Source organism: Ciconia boyciana, chromosome 3 (genome assembly GCF_034638445.1).
Source record: "Ciconia boyciana chromosome 3, ASM3463844v1, whole genome shotgun sequence".
NCBI classification, from domain to species: Eukaryota; Metazoa; Chordata; class Aves; order Ciconiiformes; family Ciconiidae; genus Ciconia; species Ciconia boyciana.
This window is the reverse complement of record NC_132936.1, coordinates 8,322,088-8,341,500: the sequence shown is the minus strand read 5'-3', so window position 1 is coordinate 8,341,500 and position 19,413 is coordinate 8,322,088. Positions and strand designations below refer to the sequence as shown.

Genomic DNA, 19,413 nt, shown 5'->3' with positions numbered 1-19,413 from the left:
CCCTGCTAGCGTGACTGCACAGCAGCTCTGGTGTCAAAGCCTGAAAACAGAATTTTCTCTATGCTTGTTCAAGAAGCTCCAAACTCCCACTCTACAGACACAATCTCTTAAGAGTTGCCAAGATTTAGTTTTATTTAGGATTAGAAATACTGAACCACAGAAAACTGTTAAAAGTAACAGAGGTTGACTCAGCCCTGTAACAGGAGGGTATGCAGACAGCAGTCGGGTGTGAGACTGTCAGACATCAGGAGGTATTGCTGCACCCATGGAAAACAAGGGCACATCCTGTTCAGAATTGCATGCTGTGCTTCTTCAACAAAGCAGTTCAAGGAGGCAGTAAAATGGTCACAATGTATCAAACCCTTTATAAACAAACTTTTTTTTTTTTTTTTAAACCATCCCTGATTTTGGTGCCAAGAGAAAGTTTTTGCTTTCAACCAATCTCGTTTTACAGATTCATGTTGGGGTGACAGTTCCCCCTAAGAAAACCTTTTAAACTTGTAATAAACTTTTCTGGAATTTAGTCCTATAAGTTTTTCTCATTATTTCACATTCCCTTGTACAATAAAATATATATTTTTAAAATCACTATGCATCAATAAACATCTGTAGACAAATTACATTAATAAACTTATATTTTACTCTCTATATACATGTTGGCAATGTCAAAGCTTCAAGATTCACATGGAGGTCTGCAAGACCAAGGAAATGTACACAAATAACTTACATTTAGGAAAAAAACCAAAAGCTGAAGAGTATTTTTTCCACATTATTGTGGGTCACAGTATTTAAAATATTTTTTTCTAGTTATTCTTCACAACCACATTGTCTCAGCAGAGAATGGTGAATCAAACTGAAGCGGAAAGAAAAATCAAGTAGCAGTTACTGATTTCAGTGCAGAACTAAGTCAAGTAAAGAACTACACTTGATTCTTAAAGAATATATATCGGAGACTTCTCCAGTGCTAAGGCTTCTTCAGCATTTAATCTTTAAAACTATCATCCTGAGACGGGAAGATTCCAGTGGATATCACTTTTCAGATTTCAAATGGAATGATTCTAGTGCTGAGCTTAAACCATTCCTCAGTCTGTATGTTAGACTAAGTGGTAAAATATACATACATCTCCATGCCACATTTCTACTTAATACTTTTCATGGCCCTGAAAATGGAAACATTGGCATCCAAACCCAACATAATCCAACATAATAAAAAGGCACTGAGCTATAGTACTGTATATACAGTAACATTTGTGTTTGCATAGATCAACAACAACTTTGAACGCTGCAAGGAACTAAATGCAACCAGTAACTAAGAGGAAATATGGAAGCAGCAGGAACTCTTGCTTAATAACCAGCGTGGGGCAAGGAATCTTTTACAAAAAAATGTCCCGGCTGTCAGCTTCAGTTGTCCTTCATAAATTAAAAAAGGGTTCTTAGAGGAGTGTTTTCTGATCAAAGAGCTGCAGGTCAAAACGGACCCAGACTTCTCCTGTTGGAACTTCATGCAGCAGTAAGTGTTTAGTCGTGGGGCCTTTGCTTTCTTGTTCTGTTCTGATTTTTGCTACTGGAACTTCAGTGCGACCCAAAAAATCTGTTGAGCAAATGAATAAGAAATTTCATTAAGCAAAGATGTTAAGCTTAGAAAATCTGAAAGTATCAGGTTAAGCAGCAATGGTGCATAGTATGTGTTCAGTTCCAGAGCACTGCTCCCAGGCTTCCTGTTTGACTAGCCCTCAGCCCTGTGTAAATCAGCCAGCGGTGACAAAAAAGGGTCTTTTAAAAAGACAAAAATGCTATGGAATTAGGATGGAAAACATGCCTTTATGTCATAGTTTGATCTAAGGGCTTTGAAAATACAGTTCCCTTTCAGAAACACAATTTCAAATGTTCTCCTGTCTTAGAGCTGGAAGGTCAGAGTTAAGTGATGGAACCTGTTTAAGTCAGCTGCAGTGCTATGAAGACAAAAAAAAGTCTCAACTATTTTGGTTCAGCCAACTTTTAATTAGGCTTATGTATCATTCTTTTCACAAGAACAATGACCTTGAACAACTGCTGCCACTCGTAGGTTTACAGTCCTATTCACAAATTATATATGCTCTTTGTGGCCATTTCATATATAAGCATCTTTGTGTGTGTGTGTGCATTAAAAAGTTTACCATGAACTGAAAAAACAGACTCAGCTGTCCAACGGGGAGAAGCAGCGTAGCAAAGTCACGTTACCTCACAGGAGAAAAGACCAAGCTATAGTTACACATAGCGCAACTCAGGTCAAGGCAGCACCTTGCAAATCTGAAATAACTGTGTGTCAGAGCCCTGAAAAGCACTTAACCTTTTAAAGAGTACTAGAAGCTACCGACTGCCAAAAACGTGTTCAGTTTCCAAGCAAAAAAGGAAAGCTAATCAAGCTGTTGCTGTGCAAATACAACCTAGCACCTTATTTTTGGGCATCACCTATAGTGAGAGAGAAAAACGTCTGCTTTCAACTTCTCTGTCTCCCCAGTCTGACAAAATAATAATTCTCTGTCCAATACAAAAGCCAGAGTAGGATCAAATCTGACTGCCCAGAGCTGTTGGCTCTGGAGGGCTATTGAACCTCTTGAGTAAGGAGGCATTGTTTTTACACAACATTTCTCAGGAAGCAATCATACCTACAGGCTCTTGGAACTGCTGGTGAGGAACTGTGTACCCCAAGTCAGAAAAAAACCTTTCTTTTCCTAAAACAAATGTTCACACTTACCATCGGGTGAGAACTGATCTCTGTCAAACATGGTGATACACAGGACATCCTGATACAGATCCTTAATGAAGAACTGGCAGTTGAAGTTCCACTTGGGGTTCAAGGTGTCCTGCAGGGTCCTCGTAGTGTAGCTCTGAGAGCCCATGCTGATTTCACAATACGGGTTGCTCTTCCCTAAACACAGAACAAGCAGTGAAACACCTATGCAGCGCAGAAACCTCCCTCCCCATCTGGAGGCTGCTCCCCATCGATGCTGCTGTCCAGAAGGTGTGGGTCAGGCAATCCCTATATCCCAGAGCGGCACAGAGCCGGTTCTGCATTCGGTCCTCTGAAACGAAATAACGGCTAATTCGTTCAGAAGCTGGGATCCACAGTTTCTCAAAGTGCCAAACTCCTCTCAGCAAGCCTTTCCAAACATTGCAGGAATCAAAGTGATTTGACACTATTTTCTTCACTTACCATTGGGCTTACAGGCCTTTAGCTCTGTTGCTTCAATCACATGCACCATCAAGCGTCCTATTCCTGAGGTCTTCTGTGAGCGAGCTGGGAACAAAGAAGTCAGAAATAAACTGATTGGTTGCAACCGTAAAAACTGGCAATAGACCTGAAGAGGGAGATCCTACACAGACACTGTGGCATCCTCCAGAAAAGGCCCTGCCCATGTGTGCGGGTGGATGAGAGGGAAATACAGGACCTGGTAGGTACCTTGATAAGCCTTTTCACGTTTCTTCTTCTCAGTTTCGATGTACTGCTCTGATGCTGCTTTGATTTTCTGGACCCAGGCAGTGCTGCAAAGAGCAATCGCTATGGTCAGGGTCATACCACAGGCAGGGAATTCCTCAGTATCAGTGACTCTGCCCCAGTCTCTTGCCATTTTTTCACCCACCGGGTTTCAAAGGCATCACGAATCAAATTAGTTCAAGGACTAAAGCGATGGAGGTTTTGGATTTAATCTTATGCTGCATTTCCACATAAGCCTAAATAAATGAAAGTGGAGCTGCTGTTTTATTAAAGACTGCCCAGGACTGGGGAAGAATCCTATGGGATGCTGGACTTTGCAGCTCTAAACTATTCTATATGACTGTAACATCGAGGAGCAGTAGATGAGACTCTGGATTCCACTGTGAGAGCTGCTGCACAAGCAGAACAAAATGAGAGAAAACTTGTAATTCAAATAAGAGTCAGACTAATTTATTTCCTGATCGGGAGATTAACCCTGTTCTTGAGCTCAGAGACCCCCACGTCTGCTCACTGGAAACACAGCCTACAGCCACAATCAACAAGTTTAAGCTCAGATATGCATTTTCACTACTCACCGCTCATTAATGTTGTCAGTTTTAAGCGTGTAAACTCTGTCAATGTGTGATATGTGGAAAACTGGCTCATCACTTGAAGGGTCTGTGGGCAATTTCACTAGGACTTCATTAAGGAAAACAGGCTGAAAGAAAAGCAAACATCACTGTGGCAGCGTCACCCTGACAATAAGCGGAAACCCTACAAGGATGTTTAAATACATTGTTTTACGGTAGGGAAAATGAAAGTCGTAGGACACAGGATGAACAGTCAGATCACCATATAAAGGATGTGAGAAAGGACTGAGAGAAAAATTACTCTGGTGATACACCCCATTCTGTCTTCCTGGATTAAGAGCTTTGTGAAAGGGGCAGGACTGTGTAAGCAGGGCTGCAGTGTGGAGCCTGGAAATCCTGGAAATCTCAGGTTCCCTGTCGGAAAGCAGCCCCAATACTTAAACTTATCTCCCCCAACTCCAAAATCTTGAGAACATGCACTGTGTGGACACAGAGACTAAAGTTTTGCACCTTTTACTGTTTTCTAAAGGACAAGTATTTTCTTGTGGATGCAGGAACTTGTGCAAAATTTTCAGGCTCCTGCTTCTGAACATTCCACTCAGCTGCTCAGGCACGATGCTATTTCTGCCCTTTCACCCCAAAGTGGACAAAAGTGTTTATTAAACCAAGACACAGAAGCCTGGCCTTTTCCAGGGACTAAGCCAAATGGCATATGTGCCCGTACGACAGCAAACGATCAGGTGGAGCCAGACAGCTAATCTCAGCAGGGAGAACAGCATTCCTCATCAGAATGCCAGGTCCCACTATCAACATGACCACAGGGCACCTTGATTCACTCACCATTTTGTACATTTTGAACTGGGAGTTGGATTTGGGGCTGAACAGTTTATCGGAGCCGGAAGAGACAAACTGTTTAACCATGTAGGTGAGCAGGAGGAAGTCATTGAAAAGGAAGCCGTACAGCTCCTTACTGCTCTTGGCCTTGTACAGCTTGCCGCTGTGCAGGAGCTTCCGTGGTCCCAAGCAGTTTGTGAGGGAGTTGAACACCGGTTGCTAGGAGAGACAAAACCCATTAGCAGCAGTAAGTTAATGCAGGCATCAGTTCCTGCTCCTCTTCACAGCGGAGATTGCGCAAGCTGCGCAAAATGCTCTTCTGTTTTGTTTAATGAATTTAGTTACAAACGAAGAGAAGGGAAACTGTTTTATGATCTGCCAAGCACTACTCCCAGCTTAAAGTAGATTTAAGCCTTACCAGCTACATACACACGGGTCTGACTGGATGAAGGCATTTATCTCATTGCCACTTTTCTCTTGTCCAGAAGCTGTGTTTAAGATGAGCCTGCAGAGTCTGCAGTCAAGTCACCTCTTATAGGTATGTGATTAGGTGATGGAACTAGGACGGAGCCTCTGGGCCTGTCAAGCCCTGGTTCCTTACGCAGCCAGTGGAGGACTGTCACACACCTCCTTTCGAAGGCTGTCCTGAAAGGTACAGGAGCCTGAACCCCACATACCTTTGAGGATCTGGCACTCAGGGCTACTGTGCCCTTTCTTCATGAAGGAAAACCCTGGGAAACACACTTCAGTGAAATTCCACATACTAACACCTGACTTAGCCCAAAGGTAGCATGAGCAGAACGTCAGAGGTAAGACTTACTTCTGTTCATTTAACTGTTTAAATGGCATCAGTTTTAAGCTGATAAACCGAGATTTCTCCACTGCCAAAATCATGCAAAAACAATGAGGACTCATCACATTATGGCTGCAAGCAGAATGTAATAAAAGGTTCTCTGCCAAGAGCTCAGCAATAGATCATGTTCCAATAACGGATGTGAGCAAGGACCCCCACTCCCCCCCCAGCCTTTCTGAAATGACTCTGAAAAGTCTCCGTCGTACAGCGTATTAATGCGGCTACCTCAGCAAGACCTTCGCACTGGACGTGGGACTGTATCCATTCCAGCCTGTCCGAGTTCTCTTTCTCACGCACCCCTTCGTTAACTTGAGAGCACAGCTCCTCCGCACGCTCCAAGGCAAGCCTGAGGTTACTGTGATCAGGATGATTTTCTGGAGTGTTCTCTAGAATCTGGTATGGATCAAAAAGGAGAGAAAACAAGATCAAAACAGAGGTAAGCACAGGTACCACTTCTCCGCACTCTCAGACAAATCCCCTTAAAGGGACAAGGCTTTTTTTTGCTTTTGCTATCGAGATCAAACTCAAAAGCATTCATCTACAAAAGCTCACTTAGGGTACTCACACTCTTTATGAGCAGAGGGTAGCGGGTTATTCTTTGCATAGGTTTCAGGAGGAAACTGGAGAGGGGCATTCCTTTGCAGCGAGGGTCCAAGGCAAGTTTCTATGGTGCAACCCAGAGATTTAACAGAGACATTGCATTACTCGTCAAGAAAGAGTTGCCTCACCGCACTGAAAACTGTCTGATCAGGTTCATTTTTTCAGGCATTCCAAGAAATCCTAGATTTTTCAGTAAGCAAACAATACTTTTCTCTAGAACAAACAGGAAAGCCAGCACTGTCATTGTACTCAGCCGCTTTGCCAGCATAAGCTGTAGGATCACTGTTCATGCAGAATCCCTTACATCCAAAACTGTTCCAGCTTTTATTTTGACATTACAGGCTCCACTCAGGTTGAAAGAAACCAAAGCAATGAAAGAAAGAAATGCCTGATGTCAACAGTTCTGGCATTTCTCCTTTCATGGCCTCAAAGCCACCGCATCAGCTGCATTATGGCAGCAATTCCTTATTTATTTCTGCAGCGTGCCTGCCTGTGACGCTCACGGCACAGCTCTGGCTCCGGCTGCAACCCCACCGTTCAGACACGCCGCACACCCCACTGAATTACAAGCGTGTTCAGAACAACAGCTTTTTTATTTCAACTCCACAGACTCTTACCCCTTCTGACAGCACGAAATTTTGGGAAGGTGCAGACACCGGCACCATAGCTTCGTGGGGTTAGCGTTACACTGAAGTAACGAGCAATGGAATGGGAAATGGAGTAATAAATTAGCTAGAGAGAAAGACAGGTATATAAATAAAAAGCACACAGTGTTAACCATGGTCATCATATAAATAAACCTTAGAAGGTTCTTAGCTATTTTGCAAGATTTTACTCTTCTGGGTTATTTTGATCGGGTTGGGCTCCTATCGTTGAGGAAAGGAGAAGGCACAAAAGCTACTGAATAAGATACCTTTAAGTAGTCTTTGAAATCAGCATCTTCATCAGTTTTCTGCTGCAGTAACGAAGCTCCATTAAGCTGGCAGCTGCAAAACCGAATGTAGGCCTGCATGTGGGAGAGCTCTGCTGCTAAGATGTCCCCAATCATCTGCACGGGCATTTTTTCTCCTCCTGTTTTCTTACGCACTCGCAAGGCTCTGAAGAGGAAAGAAATCACCATCCAACTTTGCTGCCAAGTCTGCGAGGCCAAAATCAATATCCTGACAACATCCATCTCTGAAAGGAGGCAAGCCTGCGAGGTGAATTCCCTTACACAGCACGGGCGCTTCCAGGCGGCGCAGGGTCCAGCCTGAACCCCCAGAAAGTCACTGGCACAACACACCGAGCTGGATGATCTGCCTGATGGGGGCTGTGGGACTGAGAGTCTCCTCTGAGGTTTCTGGGACAATCGGCATCAATCTCTACATTCAACCAGCATCCCATTTCAATGAGTTATTAGCCACTTTGTCTCTCCAAAGTTTATTTTTAGAGAACAGAAGGTTGCTTTGCAGAAAACTACGAAGAATACCTCCTGTGCATGTGCTTTTGTGTAGGCTCTGTTTCTAAAGTATTATAGCAAATGTGCAACTGTTATTGCTGTTTATTCCCCCCTCTTAATGACTCCTTCTTTGTGAGGTAGTCTGAATGCATTTAGCTGTTCTGAATGCATGCATGCACAGGAAATAATCAGGAGGGACATAAATATTTACTGTAAAACCAGAAAACTTCCTGGGGAAAGGAACAAGAGAATAAAGATGAAGAGGAAAACATAAAAATGTGGATCAGTACTCACTTCAGTAACTTTGTATTTGACATGATGAGTTCCTTCCAGTTCACAAAGATCAGCCCCATTTCTCCTTCTGTGAGGCAACCCGAATCAGCCATTGGTTTTTGGAAAACCTGCAGTCAGAAAATCAGAAAGGTGAGCAATTCTTCAGAAACAGAAGCAGCTCAGCCTCTTGTTCAGCCTAGCAGTGATTTTGCTTTTTTTGAATGCTCAGTGTCCCAATTCAGGAGAAGTTAAAAGCAATTCCTTACTAGCACTTGTGACAGCTGTCGCTATTTTTCCTAAGTGTGTGACCTCATTCTGACACTGGCATCACCATTTGCAAAGCAGGGACAAGCACTGGGACCTGCAGGCTGACCGTTCTGCAGAAGAGCATTCCCGTGATTTCAGAGTCAACTGCTACACAAATTACACTTATGCACCACGCCTATCCCCATACCCAGAGCACTCATAGTCAACCTGTGTGCAGAACTACAGCTTCTTTCAGGGACCCTCGGCACAGTACCTCTGGACAGCAGAATTCCTGTGTAACTCACTCTATTTAACACCTTTAACACTTCACCACACAGGTGTTTTATATGGAGAGGTCAAGTCAGACGCCCAAGACCACGTACTGCTGGCCGGTTCCTGCCCTGCCTAGTGAGGTGGTTGTGCTTCCAGAAATGAAATCAGAGATAAAGGCAGACAATAAACTTTTATGGTGCTTATACAGCTTCTGCCATGAGCCTGTGCAGCTTTGCCAGACACTGCAGCCCAGCCCATCATCTTTACACTGAGCCCAGACACCAAAGAACAGGATTTGGAAAACAGGAAGGTCCTCGTAAGACGGTGGCTTTCACAACGTAATGTTTTTGCTTGGTGGACAACCACATAACATTCGCTAGAAAGGAAGGTGCTCACACAAGCTCACTTTCTTCCTCTAGCATTTCACAACTCGTAAGAATCCTTTTATTGTTATTATTCAATAGGACAAATGCATTTTCACATCCAAGACATCTCACCTCTAAGACGAGCTGAAGATCGTCCATATACCTTTCTTCTGTCTGAATGAGTTCATGAATGTAGCCCTGCCTTTTCCTTTCCATTGGCTGCATAGTGTCAAGGCTTTGGAGATCAGCACACCCTACAAGAAGTAAGCCAGTAGTTTAGATCCCACTCAGGCCATCGGATCTGATGAATTCACAAAATTGCATCAACAGACACCAGCCTACAGTTCAGACTATATACACAATGGTAAAACCCTGTCCACAACAGCAGCAGGTTTCAAAATCGAGTGATGTAGCTATCGACCCCCTCCCCCCTTTATCTTTTTTTAGCCTGTCACCCTTTTATTTCTTCGAACATCCCTTGCTCTTGTACTGTGATGCAGAATAAGAATTCCTGACTTCCTGCCGCTCCATTTGCCTCATGATTTTTCTCATCTCTTCCCTTTCCTGCCATACCGTTTCGAAACTGCGATGTTCTCTTACCTTATGCAATGTCTTTTGTGAGATGAAGTCATCTAGAATGTATCTGGTTCTGACTGATGACATTGCACCTTTAATCTCCACCCCATTTCTAAAGTACTCTATCTTGGTTATTAATTGATGATACAAACCACCAGTACAAATTTGTAAAGTTATAAGGCATAATGTTATAGTTGCATAACTTCGCAGTTGCACAACTTTTTTTCTCATTTAGAAACAAAATGAGGCTGAAACATGTTGAATTATTTTTAGGCATCAAGTATACATAATCAAAATCATGCACAGGAACACGCAGACATTCACTGACACAAACCCCAAGTTTTCTGTAAGAACATGCAGACCCTACAGCTTCACACTGCTTTTTTGCTACTGCATACATGTTAGTAAGCATGACAACAATGTTTGAAATTTAGTAGCCAAATCAAAAACTGGTAAAAACAAAGTGGTGAATATGTTTAGATGGGTAAAGGAGAGCACAGAAAGTCAAACTCTGATCCTTCTGATCACACGCTAGCAGAGTACTGCCAAAGTAGCAGGATAGGGGAGAATAAAAAACCAATTACAGAGCATTTGAGAACATACATCTAGTGCTTGATGTGATGATGGCATCAGATTTTAAAACAATGTGAACTGTGGATTTTGCAGAATAGCAGAAAGGACATTTAGCAGAACGGACTCATTTAGATCCAGCATTTCTAGAGGAACGATACTTTTTGAAAGCTTACAGGTGTTGTGAAAGGCAGCGTGACCTACAGCATGAAGGGCTGCGTCTCCCTTGTCACCCTAGGACACTAGAATGTGACTTTATTCTATTCACTGCCAATGTATAGATCTGTTTATGGGAAGGCTGTTCTAAATAACGAAATGAAAATGAGCTAGTAATAAATTGGGGGAGGGGAACCCAAGAAACACGGAACATCTGGCTAAACTTGATGTGACAGTGGCTTCATGGGAACCTCCCAGGCTTGTGCACTTCCTGCTGCACAGGCATCAAGCTGCTCTGAAGGAGCAGCAACCTTCAGCAAAAGAAGAACACTTGTCACATGAAGTTTTACGATACCATTCGAAGTACTTTAACAGGGAAACCCTTTGACCAACACAAAGAAGTAAAACAGTAAAGGCAATAGCTACATTTAACATCAGGACTTTTCCGTTCTGGTTTGTACCCCTAAGGAGGATCACAGATCTTAAGCTTTCTGACATGACTTGAAAAAATGCCACTTTTTATGAAGAGATCTGGGATTGCAGCTCTTTTGATCATGCAGAATGCTGCTTCTGGCCTTAGTTATTCCTAAAGTTACAATCAGGCCAAAACGAGATGAAAAAAAGGAGCAAAGTTACAGATCAAAGTGATTCCTGTGAAGTTTGGTATCTCAATCCATTCAGATGGCCTGTGGCCGATGTGTGCTACTTCTGGATTCTAGCGTCACTCTGTAGTCTGTACAGGACTGAGTTCAAGCCCACCTGGTTCCTAAGACATGAAATTTTAGGATAATTAAGGGCTTGCACAGTAACCAGACTTTATTTGTCCAGATTTGGAAGTCTCAGCTTTGACCACGTGGTTCTCTTTTCTACCGCAGGGTACTCCTGCAACAAAAGCAGGGACGGACTGAAGCTCCTGTTGCTGTTTGCTTGTATCGCAGCTGCTGGAACAACCCACACGCTCGGATTTGTGTCTGTCTCATGCTGTCTACTTAAAGTTGAAGCAAACACGGGAAGGAAAACAGGCCTTTTTTATGCACCTAAACTAGATTTGGTTTATAAGCTCCTTATCAGATACAAAAATGCAGTTAAATGAACCGGCTCCTGCACTAACCTTGCATTTGGACTGTCAGCCTTTGGGGTGAAGGGATGACTGTTATTTTGTATTTAAACAAGCACTAGTGAAAATGCCCCAAATTTTGATGGGTCTGATGACACTGGTATAAAAACACAGTATGCAATCCACACACCTGATTTTAGAGAGTGAGTTCAGGCATTTGGATCTGAAGGGAAGACAAGCGAACAAGACAGAGAATAAAACAACCTACCTAGTGCATTTGCCAATGCTTTTCCAAAGTGGCCACAGCAACCCATGGGCTCACTGGTACGGAAAGGGTGGACCTGCATCTCTACCCATTCTCCTCCCACATTCCTGTTCCCTCCTTTCCTTGCATCACTTCGGGCACTTATCTGACTCCCAGCTCACACCCTGGCAGCAAATGAATCCCGAGGGGGAAAAAGAAAACAGTAGTTTTCTGCTAGTTTAGCGGCCAGGAATGTGCGTGGAAGCAGTAAAATTGCCTTTTTTGGCAGCAGAAAGCTGTTGGTTTGGCTTCTGTCTTGTGAAGCTTCATCCCAAGCTCCCCATACAGCTAATGAAGAGCAGGGAGATTTTTGGGAGCGCCTGCAGAGGGGAACCTCAGCTGCCCACGCTGGGGGCTCACCTCCCTCTCTTGACTAGATCGGAGGTTTACATCACCTCTGGAGGGCAAGCCAGCCTGCCTCTTCCACCGAGAGCAGGGTGCTGCCAGGCTGTTCAGACAATCCGGGGCATGATCTGCCCAGCTCCCTCCGGAGAACATCATCTACCGGAGCAAGCAGTGGGTGTCTGGTACCTTTGAAACTTAGGGGATAGCAAGAGAGCGATGCCTACTACAACTGTGATAAATCCCGCTCTCCAAGATGAGGAAGCAGCTGTCTCACAGGGGCGGGGTAAAACAAGGTAGAGAGTTTATAAACAGGAAATCCCAGTCTCTAATGTTATGGTTAAAATTATACTTCCCTCTCCAAATATACCTGAACAAGAAATACTTTCTTCCTACTAACATAACTAACCCTGCATGAAAAACTACTGAGTTTCACAGTTAAAAGACATTCTACTCTGCAGGAGGTTCAAATGCCTGAAAAACAGGGGAGGCTGGGGGAGAAAACCTTTCCAATTACTGACATATTTTGGACTTGAGTACATTCAAGGGGAAGAATGACACTTTCTGAAGAAAAGAAATCCTCCAATGAAAGAAAGATGAATGAGACCTAGCACCATTTCAAAAACTTTCCTTTTTTTTCTTTGTTAAAAAAGGGGAAGTGAATTAAAATTCTTCACTTAAGAGCCAATTCCAGAGAACTGAGGTAAAAAACAGATGGATAAAAGGCTTTCAAAGATACCCAGAGCTGCTTGGGCAGTGACTGCTTTGTTCCCTTCCCCAACGAACTTCCCCACTCAACGAACAATGAAAAAACTACATTAAAAATGACAGGTCTGGAAAGACATCTTAAGCCTCAAACATGAGCTCAGGCACTTGTCCTGAAGGATCTATCTATAGCAGAGGCATCGCCGCTTTGGGTCACCCGTGAAGACTATTTAGAGGTAGAGCTGGCCTAAGTAAATTGCATTTGTAAGGAAATAGCTTGATTTGGTTAGGGTTGTGGGGGTTTTCTTGGGGGTGTGGCTTTTGGGGTTTGTTTTTGGTTTTGTTTTGGGGTTTTTTTTATTACTTTTGTTTGGTTTTTAGCTCGAGCCAGTTGACATGTCTAGAAAAAGCAGTTAAGGGTTGGGTTTTTTTGCCTGTATTAGCCTGCCTCTATTTTCCCAGGCTACCATAGAAAGACTTCATCTCACCATTAAGTACCACGGGCTGGCATTAAAACAGTCCCTTTAGTACAGCCAGAGAACAGACCGATGGCATCACGGGACATCACCCATAGCCATTTTTACAATCTCTGCTGGCACACATAAGGCTAATTCACTTGCAATGTACTCCTGTCACTCCCTGTAGCCGTCAGTAGCCTCTCTGCCTACTGAAACCCATGAAAGGAACTAAGCCAAGAAATTTGCTGCCGTGGAAAGGCTGGTTTCCATCAGGCCCTGGGAAACATAATCAATCTCCCCTAATCAGTAAATGCAGTATACTCTCTCTGCTACAACAGAAGAAATTTATGATTCAATTTTCAAGAGGTAAAAAGCAAAATCAAGTAGCTCCGTCACAGAGCCAGGTAACGTAATGCTCGTACCAAGCCATTCAGATGGGAAAAAATCCTCCCCAGATGGACAAAAAAACACAACAGACAAACTAGATCCTTTTATGTGTCCCTTTAATAAAATACATTTGCATAGTTATCTTACAACTTTGTTTGAAAACAAAGATGAACAATTGCCTCATGCTAAGCACAGCCTGCATTTGCATGTCTTAACAATCACCCCCAAACATTAATACTCTAGCTTGAAAAGAACAACAAAGGAGATTTTAAGGTAGCACACACCATTACGTAGCAGTTTTATTAATTCATTACATTAAAGTAGCATGACCCTGTAGCAGCTCCCAACACTACTACAGGCCAAGGTTTGTCGGCATTCCTATGAGCAGACTTATTTACAGGTGTTTTCAACCCAACTCAAAGAAAATCACACAGGGATACGATCTGACCAAGCATCGAGATGGCATAAATATTCAATGACTGGTAGGAGATGCTTCAATTATTAGCATGTAACATTTCTGATGGAGCTTTATGCCTTCTGCACTCCTAACTGTAACATTATTAACACTGACATTACGATAGTGCTTTGTATGCTTTCACAGCCCTTCACGATCACTGACTACTTGCACACCCCAGCCCTGCAACCGGGTCTTGGTGGTGGCACAAGACTCTCCTGCATGGATCTGGTTGCTGGATCAGGAACTAGCTCTGTAAACTAAGCTTTTGTAAAACTACGCTTTTGTAGGTTGTTAGTCTGTTATGCAAACTAGATAGTTACAAAATTAGGAAGCGTTTCAGTACCTGTTCTTGTGCATTTACAGCATCATTTACATTCTTACCCCCAATTACACCATGGCCCCTATTCCCTGCTGGCCCACAGGAAACAATATTAAGGAAGTACTACGCTGCAGGCAACATCATATTTTGCTTTCCTGGTTGGCTTCAGTTTTAACTGTTAACCTTGTGTGGCTCTGAGCAACATTTAGACTCTGCGCTCTTCACTGGGGACCATCAGTTCAACAAATCACTATTTTCCACCTTGTCCTTAGTTCCAAAGCTAACCTTTTTCACCCAAATAAGGGATGAACACTTCAACGCTAGTTTTACTTGGCTGGCTGGGATGACAGCTGAACCCAACCCTACGGACTTTCATCAACAAGAGAGTGGACTGCACACAAGCAAAGAAAAAGTAACGTTTTTGAAATAAAAAGTCTGATTGAAACCCAGCTTTTATTAGCTACACCTCTTCAGTGATACAGAACATTATTTTAAAATAATGTTGCCTTAAATACATCCTCTCCATAGTCTTTCCTATCGATGATCTGAGGTACATATACAATTCTTTCTGCACCAGTGTGCGAAGGAGAGCAGAGCTCTCAGGTGACTGTGCTTGAGCTGTGTTAGACAGACTTTTGTAGTAGAGATAAATACTGAAGGCAGGGACTACATCTCTTTCAATCAGCATTATTAAGGTGTATTACTATTATCGTTATTACAGTTCGAGAATTTAGAGTGTGTGCGGGTAATACTGAAACATGAAAAGGTAACCGTGAAAGCCCCAAGTGCTTCATTTCAATACTCATCAGTTCAAACTGAGGGGCAGCTGTTTCAATAATTATCAATGCTCATATCTGCATACCCAACTATGTACTTCACACTACTTGTGTGAAACTGTACCTAATACTACCCTAATCTCCAATTGTATCATCTAAAAAAAATGGGTAGAACGCCAGCTGGTTTTGGAAAATGCCATGTAACTGTTTCCCAGAACATCCCAGATAGGATGTGAAGTTGTTTTTCATTTTTTTCAAAGACAATTAGTAGCAATTTGGCATTCAAGGAGAACTGTCACTGAACATTAGGAGGTCAGTGTGGCTCAAATCCCACAGGTTAACAGTGCCTTTTAGAACTGGGATAATCTATAAGATCCCCTAATTATTAGACTACAGTAGGTGACTGCTTGATGCCACTCGTGTAGCACAACACACTTCAGCCTGTATTAAACAGGCTTTCAAAGTCAGAAATTCAGAGAAGGCAATTCAGGGTGATTAGCATATTTTAGTAGAAATACTTAAAATGTAGTTTCATAAGGAAATCGAGTCAGCTAGAATATCTGAGGAATCATCTAGCACAGCATTTGCCTACAATAACATGATTTCATTCTATAACAAAATACTGGTTTAGACAAAATACATCCAGAATAAAACCCCATTTCTAGCTTTATGTAGGCACATTGCTGTAGTCCGTATTGCACAAAAGATATCTCTCTGAACTAAAGGGCACATTTACATTATTTGATCAAGTATATTAAATACATAACATCTTACTCCTGTAGAAATTTTGGAGAAAGGCTTTTAAATCTCTGCAATTGGACTAACCTTTTCCTGATAGTACCTTCACAACATTCATATATATATATATGTATATAGTAAACAAACAGTGTTCTGTAAACATTTCTGATTGCATAAGTGACCTTTGCTGTTTTGTAACCAAGTTCAGGAAACCAACTAAATTAAATACTGTGTCTACTAGATCTCTCCTGTTGTTACAGGAGCACAGAACTATTTAATCAGACAAGCAGTCTGCTATTAAGTTAATCCTTTTATTTCAAGGGGTATCAGGGTTATAGTCCTGAAGTCCTGGTCCCTCCCTCCCCCCAAACTAATAAAACGTGGGCACCTTTACTGCACCGTACTGCTGACATGCCACAACTGTACCTTTAAGGACCACTTTTGAGCTGAGGAGTATAGTTCCACTTTTAAACCCAAATGCTCTGCCTTCAGCTCCAGGTGTCTGTTAGTGTTTCTTTTCTGTCAACATCTCTTTATCGATATTACCTATGTATTAGGCTGCTAATTTATTTAACAGAAAGAAGAGAAGCAGCTTTCAGATAGTACTTACTTTAAGTCACTGCAGACCGTAGCCAGATAAAAATACTATTCAGTACCTTTAACTATTTAATGAAGAAAAGGGGCAGGGAAAGGGTCTAGTAGCACAGAGGCTGTATAAGTACTTACTGCAGTAACTAGTACATGTTTGCTGTTTGCTAAAACTGAAAGCAAATATGAATTACATGAATAAAGTATTTAAAGGAAGGAGGCTGTTTAGGGATAGGACACATCCAGCCAAAACAACCTGAATTCCTGCTATAGTACTACTGTGAAGGAAGAAAAAAATTAAAATATCCTCCACTCTATGCTTAATAGTTCTTTCCCCAGTTAAAAAGGGTATTAAAAGGCTGGATGGACTGCACCAGATCTAAATCTTAGATCTTGTAGCATGTTTGTAATCACAGTGACTATCAGCAGCAGACAGGTAGGGTTTGTTCTCTGGATGAGCCTTGTAGGCTGCCAATTTTAAAAGCTCAGTATGTAAGAGATTAAATCAAGGCCATTAGAACAGTAATGAGCAAACATTTTAATTCTGCAAAGTATGTACATTACAACATTAAAAGAACACAACTGCCCATTCAAAACAGCTCAGTTAAACTGTGCAAATAGTGGGTCTTTGTGTGTCTGCAATCCCACCATGCAAATGATAACTTGATATGCATGCTAATGATCTACGATTATCAATACCAAAGAAAAATACTAAAGGAAACAAGAATGAACAGCAGTGAAAGCCACACAAAGACCCACTATCCTTTCTGCTTTTACAAATTAACTGTAACTGTAGATTATAAGAAAACCCACAAAAACCTAATTTCTTGACTGGATCTAACGTTCAAACGAAGCAAAAGGATTGTGTCAGAGATATGTGAGCAGGGCTGGCCACCCTGCCTCCACGCTACAGTCAAACTTGGATAGTGGGTCTCTGAGGTGCTTTCACACTGGAAGACAACATTGGGTCCTAAAAAAAACAAAAAAAAAATGAAGGATAAAATGAACATAAATTTGAAGAGTGAAACATATGAGTTCTATGGACAAAGACAGAACAACACCAAAAAGGTCAGAAAGGAATGACTAACGTTCAACTTTCTGAAAACAGACATCATGAGCTTCTACTCTTGCATTTTCATATTTATAAACACACACAGTTTTAAGTACTTGCGACCAGCTGTCACTGACTCTGAAACACACTTGTAGGTGATTCACTTGAAGAAGAAAGTTTCTTCCCAAGGAAGACTTCTGTTATGTAGACTCAACAACACAAGGTCAAGCCCTAGGGTTTTTTTAAAGGCAATGGCAAAATTCCCTGAGATTTCAACAAAGCCAGGATTTATCCTGAGAAACTTGTAATGAGACATAAGAAAATCAGATAAAAAACTAGACTTGTAAAGTCTCAATGGAATTTATTCATAGTGGCACATAAAAATTAACCTGTTTGACTCTGTTCAAAGCCTGAAACTAAATGAAATCTTGTCTCTAGTAAGTATGTGTCCATGAAGTAGGACATACCACATCACTCAATACTCACATCAGAAACGAAGGTCTGTGCGGTCTCAAAGCAGCACTGCAAAGTCAGGTTAAAGGCAGATGTATGACATGGGCTGCAGCTGCACACACCTTGTGGGCAAGCTGGAGACTATTCCAGACCCCTGGATTTCAACCTGGAAGCTTTATCAAGCCTGACTGACATTCACCAAATAGTTTTAGAAATACAAAATGACTACGTCACTATGAACTAAGGGATTGATCTTGTATTTGATCTTTGGTAAAGGGGGTACAATTCTGGAGCTGTTGCGTAAAATCTTAGAATAAATTATTAATCTTCATGTGTTAAAAAATGAATATAGACCTGCAACATTGCAACTGATAGCCTCAAAGCCATTGATACCACGAACTCTTACTCCGTAATCATAAAGAGAAGTTACTTGGCAATAACTAGAGAATTTCAAAATGTGTTGTCCATATATAGACACAGAAATGCACCTGCCACAAGCATGTCAGTTCAGAAGTTGTTTTTTCACTATGAACACCCTTGAAAAATCAATCAGCTTCATTCATTAGACAGTGGTGGACAGGAATTACTAATGATCTTTTGTGCATGGAGATAAACGTCCAGAAATCCAGATCCTTGTTGTTGAAAGGACAGGACTTGCCTCAGGTCTCTAACATGTCCCATCTACAAGTAAGGTTTGGGGAGGAAAAAAAATTAGGTAGATCTAGTGGTATTACTATAAACATCAAGTCTGTACCTAAGGAAACGTACACCATCATCATACGTGTGTCAAGAACAGTCTACGGAGAGAGGATCTGTTCCCAGTCTAACCAACTTTTGCCATTGCACTGGCAGAAGGCAGAGTGGGTAGGTTTAAATGGGGGAAGGAGGTGTTTGGGGAATCAGGCTATGGGGACTACCTGGAGCTCACGTCTGAGCACCTGAAGCGTTAACAGATGCCTGAGGAACTGCAGAAATGCTGGGCTATGGAAAGAGAAAAAGACTGAACAGAAACAATAACTATATGTACATTAGAGTAGAAAGAACTGGTACAACATTCAGCTCTGTGAAAGACCAGTCTCAGAAAGGGAGATGAGATACCTCAGATAAGATGAACTAGAAGCCTCTTCACACTGAGCATAGGTATGTCCACCTGGCTGAGTTGTCCAGCTCTCAGCACAAACGTCTCTGAGAGATGAACTGATCTCTAACACTAAAAGATATCCAGCAACCAAGTATGCAGATGTAGCCATCTTGCCTCCATCTGAGGTACCTAAGGGGAAAAAATCTCAACTAAAGCAAATATAATGAGAAGGCTCAGACTGGTCCCATGGATAAGATGACAAAGTGAATAAAGCTATCTCGCTGAAAAAGCCAACAAATAAGGAGAGAACAAGTTTCTAAGAGCAGCTGTTTAAGGCAGATGAAGACTGGCTGAAATAACAAAATTATCTCCAGACCAGGCCATTGGGAAGAACTGTAAAGTGATAAGTGCACCGCGCCTTACACACCCCTTGGGCAGAACGGGAAGAAAACCTGGTAGACAAGTC

General features: G+C 42.1%; 1 protein-coding gene across 5 annotated transcripts in view; it reads right to left on the bottom strand.

Moving 5' to 3' along the window:
- Positions 1–131: 131 nt before the first annotated feature.
- ITSN2 (intersectin 2) overlaps positions 132–19,413 on the bottom strand; it is a 90,238-nt gene continuing 70,956 nt past the window's right edge. For 4 of the 5 annotated variants that reach the window (XM_072858395.1, XM_072858397.1, XM_072858396.1 and 1 more), the window contains 11 exons: positions 9,062–9,183; positions 8,067–8,173; positions 7,248–7,431; positions 6,300–6,398; positions 5,960–6,127; positions 4,888–5,100; positions 4,054–4,175; positions 3,443–3,525; positions 3,197–3,280; positions 2,738–2,911; positions 132–1,591 (listed from right to left, as the gene is read on the bottom strand). In XM_072858395.1, the coding sequence (XP_072714496.1) occupies positions 1,434–1,591; positions 2,738–2,911; positions 3,197–3,280; positions 3,443–3,525; positions 4,054–4,175; positions 4,888–5,100; positions 5,960–6,127; positions 6,300–6,398; positions 7,248–7,431; positions 8,067–8,173; positions 9,062–9,183 (1,514 nt within the window). In that variant the 3' untranslated portion in view covers positions 132–1,433. Of the gene's footprint in view, positions 1,592–2,737; positions 2,912–3,196; positions 3,281–3,442; positions 3,526–4,053; positions 4,176–4,887; positions 5,101–5,959; positions 6,128–6,299; positions 6,399–7,247; positions 7,432–8,066; positions 8,174–9,061; positions 9,184–16,881; positions 17,333–19,413 lie in introns of those variants that run through there. The other variant, XM_072858400.1, reaches the window with a different exon arrangement.